Raw genomic sequence first — 23,615 nt, forward strand, 5'->3', positions numbered from 1 at the left:
ACCTTATGCCAAGTGGCTAGGAATAAAAATATGAAAAAAAGGTGGTAAAAAATTATCAGACGAATCAAGTCAACATGACCACGCTTCGTCTACCTAAGGTTGTCCTTGTGGACCACCCTCCCCTTAATGAGGACCGTGGTCCCCATGTCCGCTTCCACAACTTTCTCTTCACACAATGGAGAGAGTTTGTTGCCTAGTCGCCTGTTGGATTTTACTAGGACTTTTTCGCCAACTTCGAACACCCTGTTCTGTCGGGAAGCATTTTCCCTATTCCTGAGCTTATCTTGGGCGATCTTAATCCTATCCCGAACCTCATACAGTGGTTCTTCTGACTGTGTTTGAATCACGTCAGCTGGCCTCTTGTCGATGACCGAATGGATGGATTTATTATACCTGGCTGTGGCCAGTAAAATTAGCTCGACGGTGTCACTGATGCCTTTATCAATTTTAAGGCATCTGGCGAGTTCCACCAGAGTGCTGTGGAAGCGCTCCACCTGTCCGTTTGAGACACTGTGGAGGGGCGGTGCGTTTGAAACGCTAACGCCGAAATGGTTTTCCAGCATGGTCAAAATGGTGTGCGAGTTTAACGAGGGTTCGTTGTCGCAATATATGACCTTGGCTTTGGGGAAAACATTCATCAGCAGTAGTAATGCCGGTTTTAGGTCCTCTATGGTTCTAGAGGGAATTGGTTGGACTATGGCAAATTTCGAGAATTTGTCAATGCACGTGAGGAAATATTTCTTGTCCGTGGAGAAAATGTCTATGTGTAGCATTTCTCCTACATGAGATGGGAGCGGTGTTTCGCCAAGCTCATGCTTTTTGGGGTGCCTGTCATATTTCGCCCTAGCGCATGTCCTACAATTAGCGACGATTTCGGTCGCTAGCTTAGCCATTTTTGGGAAGTAGTATTCGGAGAGTACCTGCTTCACATTTTCTTGGGCCGATCTGTGAGCCCTGTTGTGCTCAACGGTGAGGACTTCTCGCCTCTCAGCAACTGCAAAAATATCCGTCACTCGGTTTTTGCAGTGCCAAAACTTGGTGGCTGGGAATTGCCGAACCAATTCGTCCTGTATCATTGCCAGCGTATGCAAGTCGCAATGAATGGCGTTTACGCCTTTAGGAACGATGATATCTGCGAGCTCATCGAGCAATGACTCTTTGCAAGTAAAGTCGATGCTATGTCGTCTCTTGTTTCCAAAGAGTACGAAGCTGCGTTTCGACGGAAAGCGTGCCTCCTCCAGAGTTATCTGGTTTTGAAAGCAATTCAGGGGCTTATCCGTAGTTTCGATTGTGTGGGTAAGCGACAGCTCACTGTGGATTGTGGCTGCGCTGGAAAAAGCTTCTTCCTCTCCCAGAACGTTAAGTTGCTGTCTTGAGAGGGCATCCGCAACGAGGTTTTCTTTTCCGGGCTTGTAAAACATTTTGGCGCCGGACTCGTCGATGCGGGCTTTCCATCGTTTGATTTTCGCATTCGGATTGGATTCCGATACTGCGAATGTCAACGGTTGGTGATCAGTATAGATATTTATATCTCTTACTGCATATAAATAATGGCGTAATTTGGCCAGTGCCCAAACTATGGCTAACAGTTCACGCTCGTTAGTAGCGTAGTTTACCTCTCGGTCCTTTAGGGTCCTAGATATCATAGTAATGGGTCTTCCCTCTTGGGATAGTACTGCGCCGATGCCGTATGCCGAGGCGTCCGTCGTTAGATCGAACGCCTTCTTGTAGTCGGGATAGCTGAGGATGACATCCTCTGAAGCCAGAATGTTACGCAACTTATGGAAAGCAAGCCGTTGCTGCTCGCTAAAGTGCACCTGGATATTCTTGGATCTGTGCCTACTGACACTTCCATGCTCCCCTTTAAGTATTTCGGATATGGGCCTAGCTATTGATGCGAAATCTTTGATAAAGCATCGGTAATAGCTAGCCAGGCCAAGGAACGATCTCACCTCGAATACATTTTTTGGTTCGGGGAATTCCTGTATGGCCTTGGTTTTTTCTGGGTCTGTTGTGGCACCTTTATTAGTGACAATGAAGCCCAAGAAACTAACGCTCTTTTTAAAGAAACGCGTTTTTTTAAAGGCCTTCAAGTTAAATAGGGAAACGTAGCACTTTTTGGTGATATTGGTGACGCCATGGATCGAATGTATCGTGAATGGCGATTCTACCGGGCGGACGCCTTTCAACCCCTCGTACGGACGGATGAAATTTTTTGCCGCGCCCGTATCTATTAAAAGTCTCATCTCCACCCCCGCTACTCTTCGTCTGATGACGGGTAGCAGGGATTTTCCCCTAAAAAATTAATTGCGTCCGAATCGTATTCGTGGACAGCATCGTCACTTATTTCCTGTGCCGCGCTTGAAGCTGCGGCGGTGTAACCTTCGGGTTCATTTGGGCCCTGAGTAATGTGGTTTACTCTCTGCCTTTTGTGCGGGCCAGATCGATCGGATCCGGCCGGCTTTCTGTTTTGATAGGCCGGCGCTTGCGATGGCTTGAGCATCCTAGACATTGAAGGGTCAACATCCATGGGCTCTGGCGTGTTTTCACGACGCCTGTCGCTGCTCGGAGCGGAGTGCACCTGGGCCTTGTGTTGTTTGGTGAAGTGCGGGTTTTTGCCCGCACTCACTTGGGAGTGCCCTTGATAGGGCGTTTGCTGGCGATCTTGCGCCTTTGGAACTTGTTTCTTGTCCCTATCCTCCAGGCTCTTTGCGAACGATGCCGCGAAGGTGTACCTCTCGTGGTTTGATTCCACTTCCTGAGCCAACGCCAAGGCAGTTGGCATGTCCTTCGGCTTTGCCGAGAAGAGGACATCGGAGAGGCTGCGCTTGAGGCCCGAAATAAAAACGCGGAGCGCATCGTCCCGGAATTTTTCGCATAAAACTCTTGCCGCCGATGCTTCGTACGACATAGTTGCCTTATTAGTGAGCAAGGTGAGTTTTTTCTCGACCTCGTCATAGTACTGCAGGAGCGTGAGGCTTCCCTGTCTGAGGGTACCCATCTCCTGCTCGATGACGTGAATCTGTCGTTTAAGTCACTATATGTGAAATCGAGGCGGTCAATAATCGCATCAAAATTCAATATAGTGCCGAACGAGGATAGCACTGCATCGGCAGGGCCCCTAATTTTACTCCTAATTATAACTACTGCCTGATAATGGCGTGAGCTATTAAATAAATTTAAAACTTTAAAAAAAATATAATATGCGGCTACTGCCGCTTGCCGCCAAGAGACGTATGTCTCTTGTGCCCCGTAAATTCAGGCAGGCATTTCACGGCATCTAAAGGCTCGTTGCATTGAACATTGCCTTTGATATCAATGGGCTCGTAAACCTTTATTTTAGGAGCCTCTTGTGTGGGTGCGACTTGCACCGCTGCCACTTGTGCGGCCAACTGCTCTATGCTTGGCGCAATTCCCGTTCTTTGTTGACCCTTTCCGCCAAGGCCTGGTTAACCGCTGCCTGAATTATAACCTTAAGCTGATCTGCGTCCATAATTCCTACTGTGGGGTTAGTACGCCGGGGCCCTTCACTATCAGACTCTGAGTCACTAGCGTATGGTTTATTTTCCCGGTACTGTTGGAATGGGGAGCTCATATGTGGCCAAGCTAAATCGCACTGGTAGGGGAATGCTTGCTCAAGCTATTCTGCCCATGAAGGCAATTGTCATGGCCAGGGGTGTGCGGGGACGGAGCCGCCGCTTTGGCAACAAAGTTTCTGAGCTCGTCGAATCGAGTCGGTGCCCTGTCAAGCAGCGATAGGGTCAGGGGTATGCGGGGACTGAGCCTCCGCTATGAGAAACAAAGAAACAAATAACGACAATTTGCCACACAAATGCATATGCAGCAGTATCGGGTTCCCAGCAGTGGAGTGGGGGCAATAAAAAATAATGTATTGCGAGGCAAATACTAAGAATTTAGGGTCTAAGCAAAAAGACACAATGAATAAAATAAATAAATTCACAATTTATGAATATCCAAACGGCAGAATTAACCGCCGATATATAGTGAAAAATAATTTTAAATAAATTCACAACTAATTTGTTCGTTAGCGGCGGCCTAGCGCTTAGGCTGAAATATCTAATATCCGTACCTATTTTTGGCAAAAAAATGCAAACAATACACAGACAGCACAGAACAAATATTATTGTAGCAAATATAATTCACCATTTAATCGTCAAACAAATTATGGGTTAATTAATCTTTATTTATAATAAAGTTAACACAAATATATTAAGGTGGAGCTGCAGAAGTTATTCTGGCAGCGATTTATTTCATTAGGTTTCAAGCTACTCTAATGCAGAAAGGAAAGTATAAAGTAGAAGAGGTGCTCACTTACATGTTTCCCCAATTTGTAATTGTGGGTACTTCTAAATGTTGGGCGCCAATTAATATAATGTTGGGCGGTAATGATTCGTCGTCGACAATTTCAATTCCGCCACGGATTGTTCCTGGAGATGTAAGGTCGGGGCGAGAGGCCCTTTGGTGTCTTTGGCCGGCTGGCCGTAGAATATTTAGTTAGGATGATTATGTTGGAGGGATGACTATGTCCCTCTTTATCTGCTGGCCTAGGGACTCAGTCAGATTTGTAATAATAAATGCTTAACGACGGGTCGTCGGAGTTACAGTATGAGAGCGATGGCTCTTTATTTCATAAATGTCAAAACAGAACTGAACTTAAGAACTAACAAAAGTGATATTCATAGCGGCCACTCCAATGGGCAGTGCTTGCCGGCTATGCACGAGCTTCCGGCCAGACGCTGGGTCAGCAATTTGGCCGGAGCGAGCTTTCGGACGATCGGTCATTGCCGTCGCCCGGTTAACTTAGTTAACTTATATGTACAAATGCATAATGTGGCACATAGATTAACATAAATATGGGTAAGGTGTGTGTGGGAAGGTTTATATAGTAAATGGTCATCTATGAAATCTTAACTCGTCCAACTGTTTACGGGTAAACATGCTGGGAAAATATCGGGTTTCAGTTTCGGCCTTGTTTTTTTCGGGTAGAACAGAAATCTTTTTGGAAATGCCGACAAACTGTGGAATGTTTTCCAGCTCAGGGGGAAAAAAGAAACTATAATTTGCTATGTGCAGAGTTCTTGGAGGTACGATTTGAGGCTAGCAAAAAATGATCTAGAAGATCGATGGGATTAAGATCTGCTTTATTTACTGAATTTCCCACACTGCTGTCAGATTAAACCCGGTCAGGTTGATAAGCTGTAATTGTACTTGATCTGTTGACCTTCTTTTTCCGCTGCCAGAATGATTGTTCAGTTGACAGGGACCCACTTGGGTGGTCATTCATCCTTGAGAGTCCTCATCCTCATCCTCATTCGCATTCACATTCTTGGCGCATCTTCTGCAATCGGCTATCAACAGCCAGCGACTTCCTCCGAAACAGACAAAATTCCTGGCAGAGCGGAAAACCAGTTTCCATCCAACCTTCTTCTTATCCTGTGCAACTCTTTGAGATTTGTACATATTCCCCTTAACGAGTTGCAGGTTGGTTTTTTATTCATTGATATTCACTTTGTTTCTCTCTCATTCTCATTCTCGATCTCGGTTTTGGTTTTAAGTTTCATAAGCTAATTTTTGAGAGTTTATTCAAAGAAGATAAATCTGAGTAGCGTGTGTCCCTGTTCCCTGAAGTCGGAAGAATTTGTCTGGCCTTTGAGGCTCTTGAAAGCCAGATCAATTTACCTGTTCATTTCGATCAGAGGGATTTGTTCAAAGAAATATGTCGGTAGGGATCGGAAATAGTTAAGATTTGGGCTTTAAAGAGATTATTTTTGAATATTTTTGGATGGTATTTTAACTATTTATGGGTAATTGTTTAAGAAACTCTTTGAAGTTAAGAAGGGATATTAAGGGAATAGAAATTATTTATTATATTTTGGAAAGAACCTCAACATTTTTCCAAATAATAAACTTTGGTACTTTTAACCAAAGAGTTTTGAAAAATTTTCTAAATATTATTATGTTATATTTATTTTCAGGATAAAATTATCTCATACATTTACTTCCTTTAACACCTTTACAATTCGTATATTATTATTCAAATATATAATTTATTAATTGAGAACTTGACTAACCTGGTTTCTTAGTCATTGATTTATCTAATATATTTTTAAGGGAATATCTCTTGTCTTTTTAAAAACTGCACTTTCTATTCTTATTATTTGTAATGAGTTCCTTTTTGAATGCACTATATCGATGGCGCGCGTTTGAATTTGACGTTGATGCGTTTCAGCCCGACGTGTCCTGTGGCACATTTCTAAGCCAACTAAGCGCTGTCCGTGGCAGGACGTGTCCTTTTATAGCCACGGATACGGGTGCGCACTTGGGACTTGTAGCACTGCGCACGGACGCGGACTCGGACTAGCCGGCGGCACGGAAGAATCATTGGACAAGGCGCCGTCGCCGCCGCCGTCTGAAGCTAGCTAGCGAGTGGAGTCCGCCTTGGACGCCGACGCCACTTGTCCGCGTCCGCGTCCACGTCCACGTCCCGACTTCTGACTCATTGTCAGTGTAGTCTCCACTCCGGCCATTCATGCACCCAAACTGGCACTGGCTCTGGCACTGGCACATGCATATGTATGGTTGGTTATCCCAGTTTATTGTCTTTCCCCGGGTTTTGCTTTTTTGTTGTGTATGTGTGTGTGTGTGGGGCACATTAGGTTGTTTGGGTTTTTGTTTGTTTTGGTTTTTTTGGCTACCGGAGCTGGCGGCATCTTGGAATTGAGTTATAATGTTTTTTCAATAATTTGATACTTCATTATGGAATTTATTTAAGTTTGGGCATTATGCATTTGAAGTTGGGTTTGAGATTAGTTAGATTAAGTAAGTAATTATCTAGAAAAACAATTTAAAAGTTGAACAAATAACTACGATTATTATTTACTTATTATTTGTACATTTAACATGATATTTTAATCACTGAATAATATTTCTATATAATGGATTCCTTATAAATTTGTTAACTTATTTCAATAGGTAACATTTCTTGACAAAATATTATTATTAATTTAGTCAGGGCTTCTTTTCATACATTTCCTATCGGTCAGTAGGTCAAAACTAAATTCAAAATCTAACCAAATCTCTTTGCGATTATCTTGATTAATAAATGTCTTGTTAAGACCCCTAATGCTAACACAACAACAAGAATACGGAGCTCCGATTAAATTAAAAGAAATTGAGGGACTGCAAAAAGCATAGCGAAGTAAGTACATAAATTTTTAGTTGGCGTCACTAGGCGTCTAGTCTAGTCTAGTCGTAGTCGCAGTGGTGTCTAAGCCGAAACCAATCTGCGCGCCATTTCGTTTTTCAAATGCTGGCTGCCGGCGTCTGACGATGGCGACTGGCGGCCCAAGTTGGCCTAAACCGCACAGCAAGCCCTGCTACCAAATGGGAAGGGAAAGTTTACATTTCCCCACCACCCATCTTTCCCGGTGCACGATGACGAACCTTTTGGCAATTGGCGGAGAAATCCAAACAGCGACTCTCATTAACCGGTAATTAAGGTGTTAAATCAAATATAAGCAGGTCGAGTGTCAAGTTAATCAGGGTTTTTCTGGGTCAGGTTAATAGAGAGGGATGGGGAGTTAGGGAACAAATATAGTAATATCTATATAATAAAATGTATATAGTGAAGCATTGATAAATTGAAAATTATTTAATGTTACTAAGCTAAATACACCATAATAATATAAACAAGAAATGAAACTAATTCCGGGAAGCCGATGTATATATCTTCTTAAAGTTTGCTCTTAAATTATTATTAAGCTCAAAATATTAGATTTTTTAAAATAAATTTTCTTATATGACCATTTTCGACAAATCAATTTTTAAAAAACTCATAACTTATCAAAAAAAAAGCATTAATTTTAATTCGGAAAGCTGTCCTATGTTAATTTTTCTTGCGTTAATAAATCTGCATACTCAATTTAAAAATTGAAATTGTTTGTAATTTTTTTTGACAATTTTAATCACTTAACAAATTTTGCAAAAAATAAAAGAAAAAAAATTCTTCCTGAGCTACCAAGATCGATTCGTTTGTTGATGCTGTTCAAGAATATATATGATTTATAGGGTCGCAAATGTTTCCTTTTCTAGATTTTTGTCAAAATAAATTTATAAATTACGTATACGCCTCAGGGGATAGAATACAACTGCCAATTTACATATTCTAAATATTTTGACCTACAATAATATATTTTTAATGTTTTTTTCAATATTATACTAGATGAAAAATATTTAATTACAAAAACTGTATATATTTATGTCAAAATGTATTCACACATTACGTATACGCCAGAGGGGATAGGTTACAAATGCCAAATTTTTTGGAATATTTTTATTATTTACACTAAAATATTTTATTTTAAATGTTTATTAAAATATTGAACTAGATTTTCAATAACTATTTTGGAAAAACTCTAGATTTACATATATCAATAAATATGTATTTATAAATTACGTATACGCCGCATGGGCTTACAATTACCAAATTCTTTACAATATTTTCAACTAAAACAATTTATTTTCTTTTATTTAGAGCAAATCTTAGTGATCTGAAATGTATAAAATGACAAGTTGATCTTTGTTTATAATAAAATTGAATTTAAATAAATGATCATTCAATTCCCTGGGTTCACCCACATACATATTAATGTGTCATAATGTGCTCATGCAAAAAGGGGGAGACAACTCCATCCCGCTGGCTCCATTCTCGGTCCCCATCCTCAGTCCTCAGTCCCCCCTCCCCTCCCCCATAGAGCGTATCGGCGGCGGTGTCGTCAACAAAAACAACGACCAAATAGACGCGACAATAACTCGTCATCATCGACGCGCCGGCTATTTTCGCATCTAATTGTGAGAGCAGCGAGCGGCGTTTGGCGCGCCAATGGTGGCAATAATAACGGCGCCCAGTGGCGCACACTTGGCCCGTTCGCAAATCAAAGTTCTGCGTATCCGCATCCGCCAGTGTCCGTATCCCGTCCTGGCCACAACTGCGGGTCCGTGTCTGCTTCGCTCCGCTCCTCGACACAGTCCTGTCGCGTGTTGTCGTCGTCGTTGTCGTTGTCGTGGCATTGTCGGTGTCGCCGAAGGAGCATCGCCGGGCGACTGGTCGCCGCAATCGTCTGTCTAAGTCTAGCCTTTGGTTACACTGGGAGAAATTGCTGGGAATTGAACATCATACTTTCGGAGTGAAAGAGAGAAAGTTAAGGAAACTAATTTCTGTTACATTTTTATTCCTTTTGTTTATGTTTAATCCTTAATTTTTGATGTCAAATCTGGTTTAAAACATTTTCTTTTGTGGAACCCTTATTTTGGTTCAAAAATTATTTAAAACATCTACCACAGTTTCAGTTTTTAAATCCCATAAAAATTGAATATTTAGGTGCATTGCAAGGACTATAAATAAATTTAGGTTTTAGAATTTTGTAAATCATTAATTAATATTGTTTTCAATTTATTTCAAGTCTTTAGTTGACCCTTTATTTGACTTGTAATAAATTATTTTCTTACTTTAAAATACCTTCTTAACAACTCTATTTTTCAAATTCAAAATTTTACCTCTTTTAATTTTTCCAAGTGTACGAAATGCTGGCTGCTGGTTGTGGCTGTTTGGGGTGGTCTTGGGTGCGTGGGCTTCGCATCCCTTCGGCGCTGGGCGCTGGGGGACTGGGGGACTGGCACTGCTGCCGACAAGTTGTCGTCTTGGTGACCGTCGCCGTGCCGCCGTGGTTTGGCGTCGCCGACTCAGAAATTTGCAACAATTCTCGAGCGCGCCGCCGCCACTTGTTACGCACTTTGGCGCCTTCCCACAACAAAATGTCCTTTACGGATGACTATGGACTATGGGCCAACTGCCGACTGCCGACACTTTGACGCTTGATTCTGCGCCAAAAACAAAACGGAGACAGACACAAAGCACGGTCTGTCACCGTTCTTTCATTGATGAGATGGAGCACTCCCTGGCCCCCAACTAGGCTAAGCATGATGCGCGGTCGTTCACAATTGTTCATATGGATGTAATTGTAATTATTATTACCGAAAGTATAGTTCTCGAAACATTTCAAGAAATTATATTTCTAGCCTTGGATAAATAAAAATTAATGATAATTATTAAATTAATATTATTATAATTGGTCAACAAATTTAAGTATGTTTGGACCAGGCCTAAATAAAGATCGTTTTTGCTAGAATAAATAAACTATTAACAAGATCCCGACCTGAGCTAGCATTAAGAAATATCGAAATTGGAATTGGATTACTTTGTTAAAGGAATCACATATATATTAAAATAAAAAAAAGTTAGGAAACCTTGGACACACAAATTTTATACACCCTTGCGGTTATAGGATCAAATCGGAAAGCGATTATAACTAATATTAAAATATTCGCATTTTTTAAATCAATAGTTATTTATATTTTCTTATGACAATTGTTTCGTAAAATCAATGTTTAAAAAACTCACAGCTAAGACAAAAAAGCATTAATTTTAATTCGGAAAGAGTTCCTATGCAAGTTTTTGTAAGATTAATAATTCTGCATACTCAATTTAAAATTTAATAAAATTAAAAATTTTGGGCCAATTTTTAACAATTTTAACGATGTAACCCCTTAAAAATTGTTGAAAAAATGTCGAAAATTTATTTTTATACCGGACATGGCTAGATCGACTCGGCTATTGATGCTGATCAAGAATATATATGATTTATAGGGTAGCAAATGACTGCTTTATAAGTTTACAAACTTTGGACTAAAATTATAAAACCCTATATAAGAAACTTTTCCGATTCTTGCTATGTATATAAAGTCCCACATAAAAGACATTTGCTTGATTTCGGTGTGTTCTGTGAAATGGTATGCTTTATTTATTATACTCCTTGAAATCAAATGAATTTTAAAAGTTGGTTTTCCAATCTGCAAACATATTTAAGTTAAAAATTTGAAAGTGTTTTGTTTTTTCTGGTGATAAATACAAATTAATCTACAATAATTATTGTATATGCTTTTACGTTCTTAAACAGCTATCGTTACTTTGACTCTTGACTTGCTTACAAAAAGCATCGTTTTCTTGCGCAATCGAATGGTATTACCATTGTAGATACAAACATGAATTCAATTTAAAAAAAAATATACTTAAGCACAATGGTCAAAATGATAAAAAGGAATTCAACTAAAAATAAACGAAATAAAATGAAAATGCTCCACAACGGATTCTTACAACAAATATCTATCCGTTGCGTTACAAAAGGTTTACGAGAATTGCATATTTTGCTTTTAGTTTTTTTTTTGTTTGGTTTCTAATTTCAAATTTTCTGTGTGTTACACTAATTTTCTTCGACTATCTTCGTCTCGTTTACGTTAAAAAGTCAAAATGTATCACAATTTTGATCATTTTGTTTTAATAAACACATTTTTTTCTCGGCTGCACCACTCACAATGTTAATTATTTAGTACACATTTATGCTGAATGTCTCGATTATGATTAGTTGTGGGTCTTACACAAAATTTGATTCAATGAAACCCAAAATGTATTATATGTATGTGTGGGGGAAATTTCATAAAACCGATATTTACAAATACCAGGAAAGTAAATAACTATTAATGGTTGCCTTTTTAGCGGAGTATGCATAGTTGAGGCGCGCCCACAGATTGGCGCTTCAAAGTTTATAAACGTAGATATTATAGTTTCGTCCTCCGTTCGAGGCGTACAAATTATGGTGAAAGTCCTTTTAGTTATTGTTTCAATTCGATGACAAAGTAGGCAAATTATCAGAATGTTTTAGGGTTTTGGATTATCATTATAAATCTCTAAAGAAAATGCCGGAAAAGTACTCCTTATCAGATACGAAATGATATAAGTATGTACAATGAGCAAAACCTACCATTCGATATATAATATATTATAAAACATGTTCTCTTCTCTGTCTCTTATACAGTGTGTGTGTTGTGTGTTTGTGTGTGCACATAATTTCGGATAAAATAACGTTTCTAACAAACTATTATCAAAGTTTATTGACCGTCGCTGAGTACTCTCTCATTTTCCGCGTGAGATTTGTATACCCTGTAGCAGCAATGTTTTTTTTTTTTTTTGTAGTATGCGTAAAAGTAAACACGATCGTACATATCGGTACATATGTAAGTATTGGATACATAATTTATACAAACATATGAGTAGTTGAGTAAAGCAAAGTAAACTCGACTACATGAATTTTACAATTATCTGAATCCTCCCGATCAAGTGAAATGAAAGGCTCGACACGCAACCTAATCAATTTGATGCCTGGCTTCGGTTATTAACGCTAAGAGTGCGTCCAGTTTTAGATCCTTGAACCGCTCAAAGTGGTTCATTAGCGGCTGAATTGCATCCGACTCGATGGCCGCCGAGATGGTCTGATTCTGTATGGTGCGATTGAGACAGGACGCCACCTGTGCCAAAAACTCCCGCCACCTCTGCCTGTTCTCCTCGCTGAGGGTGGCGTCCGTTCGGGAAACATATATTTCCTCAGCACGCAGTATAAGGGCAACAAGAGAAAGGATTCCAAACTACAAGCGAAGTGGTCAGTTGATGGTTCTCCTTAGTATTAGGAAGTAAGGTTAACTTACGCGACTGCAGAAGATTCCGGTCAGCTTCTTGTCGTTCAGCGTGATGGCTGCTGAAATGCTCACTAGGTTCTCGAAACTGGCCTTGTTGATGTGCTTTTTAAATTCTGGATAGAGTGCATATAAGAGTCCCTCAACGTCGTCCTTGTCCTTCTTCACCACGGTCTGAAGCGAACAAAAGATGCCGCTCCAAACGGTCCAACAAATGCTTTGATCCGCAATGAAGGGCATAATGCGACGGAGTAGTATCTGCAAGGATAAAGTATTATTGAGTTAACTTCCTAATATCAATCGAAGATCAACTCACCTTTCCCTTGCGCACATTCATCATTGACACCACCTTGTCAAAGGCCAGACCAGCCTTTAACTTATTCACCAAAGCCGCATTGGTCTCCACCTCGTAGTTGAACTTGTTCCTTAGTTGCGGATTCATGGTTTGCGGATTGGCGGCTTCGGCGGCCCGCTCTTCAGCCGTTTTGTTTGCCATCTCCATCTGCTCCAGGGCCGCGATGCGCTCGGCCTCCTTTTTCTTTTTCAGCTCTATGGTGGCCATTACCTCGGGGCTCTCCAGATCCTCCAGCTTGAGCAGATAGCGATACAGCGTCTCGATTAACAGCAAGATGTGACGCGACTTACGCATGCTGCTCGGATTGACTTCGCTGCTCGCCGAAGGCAGCAGTGGAGTTCCTGCGTTGGATTTGGGGTTCGTGCTCGCAGAGGTCGTAGCTGTGGCATCGGTGCCGGTGCTCGATTCACCGCCCATAATGTCGGCGTCTATGATTTTTCGCGGCGCCGTCACACTGCCATACTGCAGCTTGCCCAGGGAGTTCTCAAACTTCAACGGCGAGAAGATGTAGCCCGTCAGGTTGTTGTTGTTGCCACCTGGACCATTGTTGGTGCTGCCTCCCGTGCTGCTGGTGTTTTCCGAGTTGCGGCGCTCGCGTCCATGGCCATTGCGAGTCCCGTTCTTGTTGCCCAACTGGACGAGAATGAGCTGCGCATGGCCGCGCGGCTGTGTGAGTGGATGGTTCAGCTGGTTGTCCTTGTGCGCCTGGCTGTTGCGCATCTGCCCATTCTGCTGAGCCTTGCGTTCCCTGTGCACCGTGAAGTAGTAGTCGTCGATATAGGGCGTATCCGTGTTCAACTGCGACAGCTGGATCCCAATCAGCCAGTGTTTGTCGCGTGTGCTCATCAGGTTGGCGTACTCATCGTATTCTTCAAGAGGATAATTCCCATCCGGGCGCCGACCGAGCTGCTGCTGCTGCATCTGATTCTTTTGGCGGTCGCTAACCACAGAGCCAGCACGGCTCTGCTGCATTTGACGGGCGGCAGCAGCCTGCTGGAGCAGCGGATGGTTTTGCTGAATCTCCTGCACCAGCCGCATGTTAAACATGTTATACATAGAGTTTGGCTGCTGACCGAGCAGGCTGTTGGCCGACTGCATCTGATGCGGATGTGGAGGCTGCATGAAGGCCGCCGGATGGAGGCCAGCTGCGCGCATTGCATTGAAGCTCGGATGCATTGCAAAGTTGTTCAGGGCCGTGGGCAGGGCGTGCGGATTAGGTAGTGGGCGCTGGTTGCCGCCGGGCAACGGAAAGTTGGGCGGCAAGTGCTGTGGCATGAGCGGATGCTGCGGCAGTTGGGGCATATTGCCGGGCATACCCGGCGGATAGATAAAACCGGGCGGTGCTCGATTTCCACCCATACCGTTTAGTTGCTGCTGTGACGGCGGTGTTTGGAGCAGCTCGGGCAGTTGATGGGGACCGGGGAAGCCCAAATTTGGCCTGGGTGGAGAGGTCTGCGGCGTTCCTAAGAATCCAGGAGGGGCTGTGAAAAAAAATGTTTATTAATATCAGGGGCGAGTCTAAACAAGCCCGGCTAACATAAATAATGTATCAAATTAGCATGTTTATGTTGTCCAGAAATTGGATCTTATTATAACAGTTTCCACTTAATAAAGAACACTAACTTCTGTTTATTCAATGCACTGCTTGCTTACCCTTGTGTTGCGGCTGTTGTGGCGCCTGCTGTTGCGGGGTCTGTTTCTGCTGATGCATCATGGTTGGTGTGGCCACCTGCTGCCTGTTGCCAAGGCTGAAGTCGTCGAACATCTTTCGCTCCGCTGGCTGGTGATGATGATGCTGCTGCGGCTGCTGTTGTTGCTGCTTGGGCATTGCCTGCTGGATAATCATATTACGTTCAATGTCCTCGAGGGTGGTGATCTTCGGCCCAGCCTGCTGCGATGGTGGCGGCGGCAGGTGATGCAGCGGGAAGTTGGCATTAGCCTCTGGGGGAGGCTTCATCTGGTGTTGCTGCTGGTGCGGTTGCTGCGGCTTGAAGGCGCTGCGCAGGGGCTCTCGAAAGAGTGGCTGGTTGTTCGGAAATGGCTGCGACGCCCAGACGGCAGAGTCCAGATTGATCCGATTGCTCAGACCACCGGTCTCGCTGTCGGCGAATGAGGAGAGGTCCATGTCGTCCAGCTTCATCGAGGAGAGGTTAAGCTCCAGATCTGAGTCGCCAATATGGCGCGCCTGCCTGAAGGGGGCATTGAACGGGGCCGGTGTTGAGCCGCTGGACGACGGACCGGACGACAGCAGGTTCGGGTGCCTAAAGGCTCCATTGCCGTGGTCGGGAAAATCCACATCCGCACTACCGCCGGCAGACGCGTCCACGGGCCGTTTTCGCATCCGTTCGCCATTGCCGCCGAGGCGCACCATCGTCTCGTGGGCCGCCTCCCAGTCTCCATTTATCGCCGATCCGAAGGTTTCGTCGTTCAGTGCATCATACTCCTCCTCCGCAATGCGCCCATCGCCACCGTCCTCGTCCTAGGGATCCAATTGATACAAATACATTAAAATCACGCTCATCCACGGCCCCCGCTGGCCTTCGATTGCCCCTTTTTGCGAAACTTCTCCGGAGGTGAAAAGCGCACACGAAGAGGCTGTTTCAAAGGAAAATCTGGAAGCGAATGTCGCTCCCGACAGTCCAGGTTTCTCCGCCATAATTCTACACCCGTGGGGCGTCCATTGCTCACCGGTATAGTTGTATCGAAGCCGAAAAACGAGTCATCCATGGCGAAAAACTATTGCTTCAAAAAAAATTATCATGACTTGTCAGTGACAAGTTGTCACCAGTGTGACCTAGCGATGGCCGGTCGTGCAGCACTTTTTCGCTATCGATAGAATGCAGCTATCGATTGCACTTTATTAGATACCGAATATTTAATTAATAAAATAAATTCATTAAATGAACCTAAAATTGAATTAAATTCAATTCATTTAGTTAGAAATAGCTTTTCTAAAATGAAAGTAAACTTAGAAATGATATATTGAAGGAAATAACATGATTTTTTTATTTTTCGCAGACGAACCGATATTGGGCTTGGAAATGGGGTAAATGTCATATGCCAATGCAAGGATGTTGCGCGTTTTTGGACAGGTTTTGATTGATTTCAAATTTATCCAAAATACGATTTAAAACTGTAAAAGTATTCATACATCGATTTTCCGAAGATAAATTCATAAATTTTCTATTCCTCTAAGTTTAAAATACATTTTCTTGAATTAAAAATTTTCTTCTTCCACTGCAAAGAATACCCCATTTAATTACCGGTCTGGTCGGTATTTTGAACTAGTTCAGTACCATCGGTTAGTTCGCGGCTAGCACATCCCTAATATATTGGTTCTTTTGAGAAGACGGATTATTTTCCAAAACAACTTATTTAACCCGTGGAAGAAGCCTAAATGAAGCGGAAAACGAGTGAAATTTGGTGTTTCTTTAGGGCTGTGGACGACACTTTTGCGCTGTGCAACATCTGCAAGGCTAAGTTGTCCTACAAGACAACCACCACGAATCTCAGCAAGCATATGAACAGGATGCATCCAACATCTGCCCTGTCGCAGAATCCCAAATACAAATTTCAAACGACGGGTAGCGCCATGGACCGGAACAAAGGCAAGCCCCGAAACTCCACGCAGGAGGTAATCCTGCTGGAGTTCGTCAAAAAGCACCCGCGCCTGCTGCAGAACCCGACGTGGGAGACGCGCAGCAATTTGGAATCGTTGTGGGAGCAGCTCACCTCAGAACTAAATCGACATGGACCGCCGCGAAAGGATGTCGCCACCTGGAAGAAGGTATGTCATCCTTTGTCTCTGCACAACATTCTCCCTTTAATGCTGTTGCTTATTCACAGGCTTTGAAGGACTGGAAGAGGTTCATTCTAAAGAAGGTCGAAAAAAATGAGATGCACAACGTCCCCTTCGGTACCAGTCTCAATTCGTCGGAGGAAACAATAGCCACGTTGTGCCGCCTCAACGAGGATGTTAGCCAAATAATCATGAAGGTTTCAGATGACGACGAGATGAACGACCACTCCACGACCGAGTTTGATGTGGATGACGTCGAGGATGTGGTCCCGGAGGATGACAGCGGTGCCCTGAACATCTCCACCGATTTCGTTTACGAGCCGGAAGAAACCAAAGTAGACATAGACCCCCTTTACCTGCAGTCCAGCAAACGTGCCGCGTTGGCTGCGAGTCGAACCGTGGACGACGACACTTTCCTGGAGAACATTAGTAATAACATTGCATTGGCTAATGATGCCACGAGCAGCACACAACACGCACTTAAGGAGTTCTGTATCTTGTACAAGCAGAAGTTATACGAGGACAAGCGACACCACCTCGCCATCGAGCAGTTGATGGCAGAAAAAATCGAATTAAAGAAAAAATTCTTAGAAATCGAACAGCGAAAGCTGTTGCTGAAATGACAGAATTCACACGGTAAAAAGTAATCTAGTGTTAATATTAAGTACCTAAGGACTTTATATAAACTAAAATAAGTGTTTTCTAACTAACTGTTGTTTAATTTTCTATTTTAGATATAAGAGACGTGACATTGATATAGATTAAACTCATATTTTATTTTACAAATTTAGCTTAATTGCAATTGTTCGTCATAGACCTCTTTAATGATCTCCTTGAATTCCACGGGATAAAATGCATCACTCATAACAGCATCGTAGGCGTATTGCACGTCCTGTTGGATTTTAGACAATTAGAAAAAATTCACAAACACTTCATATTACATTTCTTACTGCATTCGAATCCTCTGAAGCCTCAGCTCTATCCCCAGAGCTATCACTTAGCCCTCCCAAATCACCGCAGGCTATAAAGGGCACCAGACGGCGGTTGACATCGGATCCAGTCTTCTGTGCCAGCACTCTGATATCGTCTCGAGCCGTGTTTATCACCTGGGGAATGTAACCGGCGGGCAAACAGAACTCGGAGCACACCACAAACGCTTCTATGCTTGATGGACGAGAACTGGGCGGCTTGTAAATGTCGAACTTTTTGAAGAATATCTGCATCTGCGAACTGAGCAGCCAGGTGGCATTACCCTTAAAGATTTTGGCCACAAAGGTGCCTCCAGTTTCCAGCACGCAGGTGGCAATACTGAGGGCTGCCACCAAGAGCTGATGCTGCATGTACTCGTCCATCTCGTGGACACCGGTGACATCCGGAGCTCCGTCGCAGACCACAAGTTGCGCCTTCTCCTCGTTATTCCCGCCAAAATGACCGATTATAGCTTCGGCAGTGGATTGCTTAGTGATGTCGCCCTGTAGTTGGATGACGCCCCGAATTGGAGCCATGGCTTGCAGGTCAACGGCAATGATCTTCACGGCGGCCTTCTCGTCGTCGGTTTGGCAGGGGTCGTATAGCTTCCGGGACAGAACCTGCGACCAGCTGCCAGGTGCGGCGCACAGATCCACTGCCCGCTGGACGCCTGTTTTAATGTTTATAAAATATGAAAAGCCCGAAGGAGTTGGAATACCACGCTAATCTTACCATCTAGTATGCCGTAGGCTTCGTCCACGTGAAGCAGCTTAAACGCACTCCTGGCACGCCAACCTTCCTCCTTCGCCTGTCGGTAATATATATCTCGTTTATCCTTTGAGGTTTTGCCCATATTTTAAGATTTTATTTATTAAAGGTATCTCCCATGCCGGGGATGAAACAATAGTGATGGACCTAATGGAACTAGTTCATTTGGAAATCTAAAATAGTATGACCGACCATTCCTTTTTATAATACTAACTAAAATATTAATAATATAAAAATGTTTTAAAAATCAAGTTTCGAAAAAAGTTAAATTTAACACCTTATTCGATAGAAAATTGCTTCACCGAATTTTTTCACGTAAGTCCAGGACTTGATGTTTTTATCATTGAGAGCGAAAGAGTTAATAGTTATTCTAGCACATATATTTCTTATGGAAAAACTTGATGCAATTTTTTTGGTTTTTAAATAGAAACTGTACAGAATAAGGATATATTTCTAAAATTTAATTTATAGCGGGTCAAAACAACGATATAATTTTAAAAATGTTGTAATATATATATTTAAATTTTATGTATTTTCCAACAATTTTTTGTTGTATTATATTTTTTGTTTTGTTTATTTATATATTGTTGTTTATAACAAGTTAATTTCTTTGTAAAATTTTCTGTTCGAATTAATTTTTTTAGAAATTTTTTTGGTTGCGACGTCAATAATTTTTGAACAAGCGTTTCAAGCTGATTATGAACAAAAGAGAATTCTGCTAAATTTCGAAATTAAATTTTCTTAATTCAAAACCCTTATTTATTGTTGATAATTATTTGTAATTTTTTTAGAATATAAACATTTCTTAAAAATAAAATAATAAAAATTTGGTGTGAATAACGTGGACTCTTTTATGAAAAAACATTGGAAGTCATTTATATATATATATATATATATTTTTTTTTTTAATATTATATTATACCTAAGCTCATGCAGTAGAGGGTTAATTTATATCGTCTCTATCTTGGGTTTACTTAAAAATACCAAAGTTCATCGGAAAATTTCCTCCATCGATAAGCTGCATTTAATTCGCTCCCAGATTCGGTCACACTTTCTAGCGCGAGAGCTTGAAAACTGCAAGTTCTCGTGAAATTTCCAAATTAACTGCAAATTATGCGTAGGATACCATTGTATATAGCGGCGGACCCTTCTCCCGAGGACTCTGAATATGAGACTATGACCTCGGTTATGTGTCCTCGCAACCTAATGTAAGTAACAATCGTTTTAAGTCTACGCCACGCGTCTTATGGCGACGACTTGCATTAATGTTTTTTGTTTATTATTAATTTATCGTTCTTGTTCAACTTAAATTAACCCATGTTTTAATTCCAGAGAGTGTGAACTGTTTCTAAAGATCTTGCGAAAGGAAACCGATGCGGTGTTTAAGTACTTTGCAAGGAACGCTGATAGTTGTCTGACGATTTCCAAGGAGTGCCTGAAAATGAAAGACACCGATGTGATGAAAATGGTCTGTAGGCTGTATCCTCCTTTTCCTTGAACATTTCCAGATTTCAATATTAATACGGTGTACCAATTTTAGACCCTGCAAAATTTAAATGAAATCATTTGCCGTGGACCCACTGATTCGATTGCGTTTGTGGATGCAATCTTGGCCAGAAGTGTGGTCTACCTTAAGAACTACGAACATGAGGTAAACAATATTTACTATCTGCGGGTCTAATCAATGATTAATCTACTAATGATGGACATACGCACATACCTTTCATCCATAGATCGCCTGCAATGACCTGCTATATTATGAATCGTTGCCGGTCGCCCTCAAAACAACGGAGGGAATCATATTCTCTGAAATATACCTGTGCGTTTGCCTGTATTTATTGCGAAAGTATCAACCAGCGAGGGATAAGTTGGCTTATGTGAAGAAACTGATTGGTACAGAAACACCCTAGCCATTAATGGCTTAAATATATAATATATACTAATTCATGTTTTTACAGATAAAGCCGCCTTACCTGAAAACAGTGGTGAGTATAATAAACAGTATAAGGTCTTCTAAAGATTATTATGAATATTATTGCTTATCTCGTATTTATCAAAGAAATGGCCAGCGTTTTGAACTTACTGAAAATATACGAAGACAAAATCAACCAAGAGTCTAGGAATGTGGAACTTTGCAAGAAAACGGTACGCAAGTTTTTTGAGCCGTTTCTTGGTTACAAGTTCTGCAGAAAAATTCCCTACGCCAGCAAGGCCTGCAAATATGTGTAAGCATAATTTTCATATTTAGCTTATTTAAATATCCTAAAAATTTGTATTACAGCCCAAAGTCGGGTGATAATGACGCCGCTGTTCTGGCATCAAGTGATATTCCCAAAGGGGAAATAGTCCTGGTCGAGGATCCCGCCCTCTTTCAGTTCAGTGCCCCGTTCCTTAATTGCTCCCTGTGTGAAACGCATCAGGAATTGCTTTATACCTGCGAGGACTGTCGTTATAAGACCTACTGTTCCAAGGCGTGTTTTGACTCCGATGCCATAGTGCATAAGTTTGAATGCCTTGGCTATCGAATTGGCCTATTACCCATGCTAGAGGCCACAATGTTGTTTCGACTATTTCTTCAAGCAGCCGAATACATATTTCCGGCTATATTTGATTTTACCATGGATGGCGGGTAAGCTTTAAGATCTTAATATAAATAAAATTGATCGTAAAAAATTATGATTTCAGAGTTATAAACAATCCGCGCGAAGCTTGGAACTTAATTCTGGAGCATGCCGAGGAAGAAGACGAAGAATATCATCTTGTGGGGGATTTTCTCGCCACACGGCCAGACTACAAGCGCCTTACTAAGGAGCAGTACCGCGATGTGGTGTTCACAGCATTTCGCCTGGCTGTTTTCATTTATAATGACACCGATCTTATAGACAAGTACTTTAATTTGATGATCTTGGAGAAGATTGACATGATCAATGTGATAGCCGCTGTACTTTTGCGCTTGAGCGCCCACCTTCTGTTAAATTCTCATCGCCACGAGTTGTGGTATCCGAGATGCGGAGAATTCTTGAACGGAGCGCGAGTGGAGTTGGTAACAACGTTCCCGCCTCGTATGCCATCAGAACGTATTACCGCAAACGCTTTTACTTATTACAAAATCAATCCTTTCACCGATTTTGTGGAATGCTACAAGAACGTAAAAAAGACACCGGAGAGTGGTGGAAACAGTGACGCTTCAACTACGAAGGGTGAAAGTCCATTAGTTCATTTCGAAAATAAGCTATACTCAATATGCCTGAAAAATCGTGATGTCGATTGCATTGAAGATATCTTAAATGCGGAAATCCTGCCCATGCAGCTAGTTGACAAAATTCTCGAGGATTTCAGCACACCCAAGCGCTGTCAGATGCTAAAGAATATTGCAAAATATTTTCATTTGTACATCCATCAATATATAAACAATTTCACTGTAAATAATCGAATCTATCAACTGAAATCCTCGCTTTGTGCCACCCTAAAAACCTTTAAGCGTTCCTGTAAGACTGAAAATGTGAAAGTGGCGTACGTTTACAATTGTGAATTTTTTTTTTGTTTCTAAAGACTATGTGATTCCATTTTAGGTTGCTGCCTAATGGTCAAATTTTGGGAGTGACACTTGACCAAGTCAATGCCGGCGTAGAGTTGGTGCTATGCTGTGACATGATTAACCAACATGACCAGAACCTAACATTCGAGAGAGCGCAATTCCAGGATTTTAAGTTTCCCTCGACTATTAATGAAATCAATATTGTAAGAAATTGGTGCTATTTAAAATATTATCTTATTAATTTGTATACTTAATTTTCAGTTCGGAGAAATACCTAAAAAGTCATCAGAGTTGTTGCGATACCATAAGTTACTTACACATCAAATAAACAACAAGGTATCATTTCTGAAGAGTTCTCCGAAAGGTTCGTTAAACTTTAGCACATCTATGTTGTTAAATACAAACCCTTTTTTATATTTATATTTAAGATTTAAAGGTTCAGCATGATTTAATGACTTTGTATGGAACATACAACAGTTTTCTCACCTTGCACTTCCCCGAAACTCATGAAATGTGTTTACTTGGAGTGCTTAAGTTTTCCTTGTTTCTTGCCACGATTGGTAACGTATATATATATATATTATATATATTTTTTTTATTTTTTAAATAATATTTAAATATTCTTGTTTTAGGTTTTCTTCAACATTCCAGTGATATTATTTTTCACGTGATCGAGTTAATAGAACTCAATGATATATATCTTAAAGATATTGGCCTTTACCGGCAGGTCTTCTGTGTCATTCAGAAGAATGTCGAACAATATATTGACATAATGTGAGTTTTTCAATAATTCAGAAAATATTTTATTTATTAAACTTTATTGCAGGATCGATAGTCAGGAGCTGGGCTCTGAGTATCCCGAAATGTTGCTGCTGAGCTGTGCGTGCCTTTTAAAGAGACTAATGCGGCATACAGAAAAACTACTTGACGATGAAGAGGCTTCTCGCTTATACATGGAATTCAGTACCTATCACATCAAATGGAAGACAATACTTAACTCTTACATACTAATGCCACCGGGCCTAAGAAAATATTTGCTAGAATCAAAATAGTAGGGCCCCTGTTACACCTTTTATTGTGTACAAATGTATGATGAAACCCAAGAGGCATGACTGCACAAGTCCCTATTGATATTCGGAGAACAATTTTAAGTTAATTTATGATCCATTCCAGTCACTACACATGCCATATACCGTTTTTGTTTCGTTTTTATTTATTTACGCAAATGTTGAATATATTATAAAGTTCGTTTGAAGGAGTTACTTATGATACAGTAATTGCAGTTTTAATTGATTAATATCAGTTTTCGTTTGTTTATATATTGATTTCCTTAGCTAGGGAATTACCCACCCATTAAAAATTACATTGGCAGAAGAAGACGAAAACAATGACTCAGAAGAATGCTGTTTTCATTGTAGAATGAAAATCTGTCAAGAATAAGAATCTGGCGAGATATATCTTCTTGATCTTATCTGCTTAATAAGTTTATTTATAAAGAACTTGACCATTCCAGATTATTTCCGAACGGAAAACACGTTCTGGTCGGCATTATTTGGCTATGAATTTACCCACAGTTGGTC

General features: G+C 41.4%; 4 protein-coding genes across 4 annotated transcripts; 2 read left to right on the forward strand and 2 right to left on the reverse strand.

Moving 5' to 3' along the window:
• Nucleotides 1-10,847: 10,847 nt before the first annotated feature.
• Patr-1 (Protein associated with topo II related - 1) lies at nt 10,848-15,806 on the reverse strand. Its single transcript, XM_020961745.2, has 5 exons — nt 15,650-15,806; nt 14,615-15,440; nt 12,923-14,442; nt 12,619-12,864; nt 10,848-12,558 (listed from the first exon to the last, which is right to left on the reverse strand). Exons 1-5 carry the CDS (start codon nt 15,686-15,688, stop codon nt 12,280-12,282), a joined length of 2,910 nt encoding a protein of 969 aa, XP_020817404.2. The 5' UTR covers nt 15,689-15,806; the 3' UTR covers nt 10,848-12,279.
• Nucleotides 15,807-16,216: 410 nt separating this feature from the next.
• bdwf (bedwarfed) lies at nt 16,217-17,546 on the forward strand. The gene is made up of 2 exons (XM_020961500.2): nt 16,217-16,748; nt 16,808-17,546. Exons 1-2 carry the CDS (start codon nt 16,359-16,361, stop codon nt 17,381-17,383), a joined length of 966 nt encoding a protein of 321 aa, XP_020817159.2. The 5' UTR covers nt 16,217-16,358; the 3' UTR covers nt 17,384-17,546.
• On the reverse strand, nt 17,512-18,682 carry Trm7-32 (tRNA methyltransferase 7-32). Its single transcript, XM_020961501.2, has 3 exons — nt 18,462-18,682; nt 17,711-18,399; nt 17,512-17,652 (listed from the first exon to the last, which is right to left on the reverse strand). The coding sequence occupies exons 1-3, from the start codon at nt 18,580-18,582 to the stop codon at nt 17,548-17,550; spliced, it is 915 nt and encodes a 304-aa protein (XP_020817160.1). The 5' UTR covers nt 18,583-18,682; the 3' UTR covers nt 17,512-17,547.
• Nucleotides 18,683-19,528: 846 nt separating this feature from the next.
• On the forward strand, nt 19,529-23,312 carry LOC110189742 (uncharacterized). The gene is made up of 13 exons (XM_020959947.2): nt 19,529-19,705; nt 19,830-19,965; nt 20,038-20,148; nt 20,231-20,390; nt 20,456-20,482; nt 20,557-20,722; nt 20,779-21,126; nt 21,183-22,010; nt 22,070-22,238; nt 22,297-22,399; nt 22,464-22,595; nt 22,668-22,809; nt 22,862-23,312. Exons 1-13 carry the CDS (start codon nt 19,611-19,613, stop codon nt 23,085-23,087), a joined length of 2,643 nt encoding a protein of 880 aa, XP_020815606.2. The 5' UTR covers nt 19,529-19,610; the 3' UTR covers nt 23,088-23,312.
• Nucleotides 23,313-23,615: the final 303 nt, after the last annotated feature.

The sequence above is a fragment of the Drosophila serrata genome, unplaced genomic scaffold (assembly GCF_035046125.1).
Source record: "Drosophila serrata isolate PLE 108 unplaced genomic scaffold, ASM3504612v1 contig_382, whole genome shotgun sequence".
NCBI classification, from domain to species: Eukaryota; Metazoa; Arthropoda; class Insecta; order Diptera; family Drosophilidae; genus Drosophila; species Drosophila serrata.

Coding starts and splice junctions, on each gene's coding strand:
- Patr-1 (XM_020961745.2), bottom strand. CDS start 15,688: ATGGATGACTCGTTTTTCGGCTTCGATACAACTATACCG. Junction 15,441..15,649: donor GCTTCGATACAACTATACCG/GTGAGCAATGGA, acceptor TTGGATCCCTAG/GACGAGGACGGTGGCGATGG. Junction 12,865..12,922: donor TGAATGTGCGCAAGGGAAAG/GTGAGTTGATCT, acceptor TTATCCTTGCAG/ATACTACTCCGTCGCATTAT.
- bdwf (XM_020961500.2), top strand. CDS start 16,359: ATGAAGCGGAAAACGAGTGAAATTTGGTGTTTCTTTAGGGCTGTGGAC. Junction 16,749..16,807: donor ATGTCGCCACCTGGAAGAAG/GTATGTCATCCT, acceptor GCTTATTCACAG/GCTTTGAAGGACTGGAAGAG.
- Trm7-32 (XM_020961501.2), bottom strand. CDS start 18,582: ATGGGCAAAACCTCAAAGGATAAACGAGATATATATTACCGACAGGCG. Junction 18,400..18,461: donor AGCCTACGGCATACTAGATG/GTAAGATTAGCG, acceptor ACATTAAAACAG/GCGTCCAGCGGGCAGTGGAT. Junction 17,653..17,710: donor CTTCAGAGGATTCGAATGCA/GTAAGAAATGTA, acceptor AAAATCCAACAG/GACGTGCAATACGCCTACGA.
- LOC110189742 (XM_020959947.2), top strand. CDS start 19,611: ATGCGTAGGATACCATTGTATATAGCGGCGGACCCTTCTCCCGAGGAC. Junction 19,966..20,037: donor ACACCGATGTGATGAAAATG/GTCTGTAGGCTG, acceptor TACCAATTTTAG/ACCCTGCAAAATTTAAATGA. Junction 20,149..20,230: donor TTAAGAACTACGAACATGAG/GTAAACAATATT, acceptor TTTCATCCATAG/ATCGCCTGCAATGACCTGCT.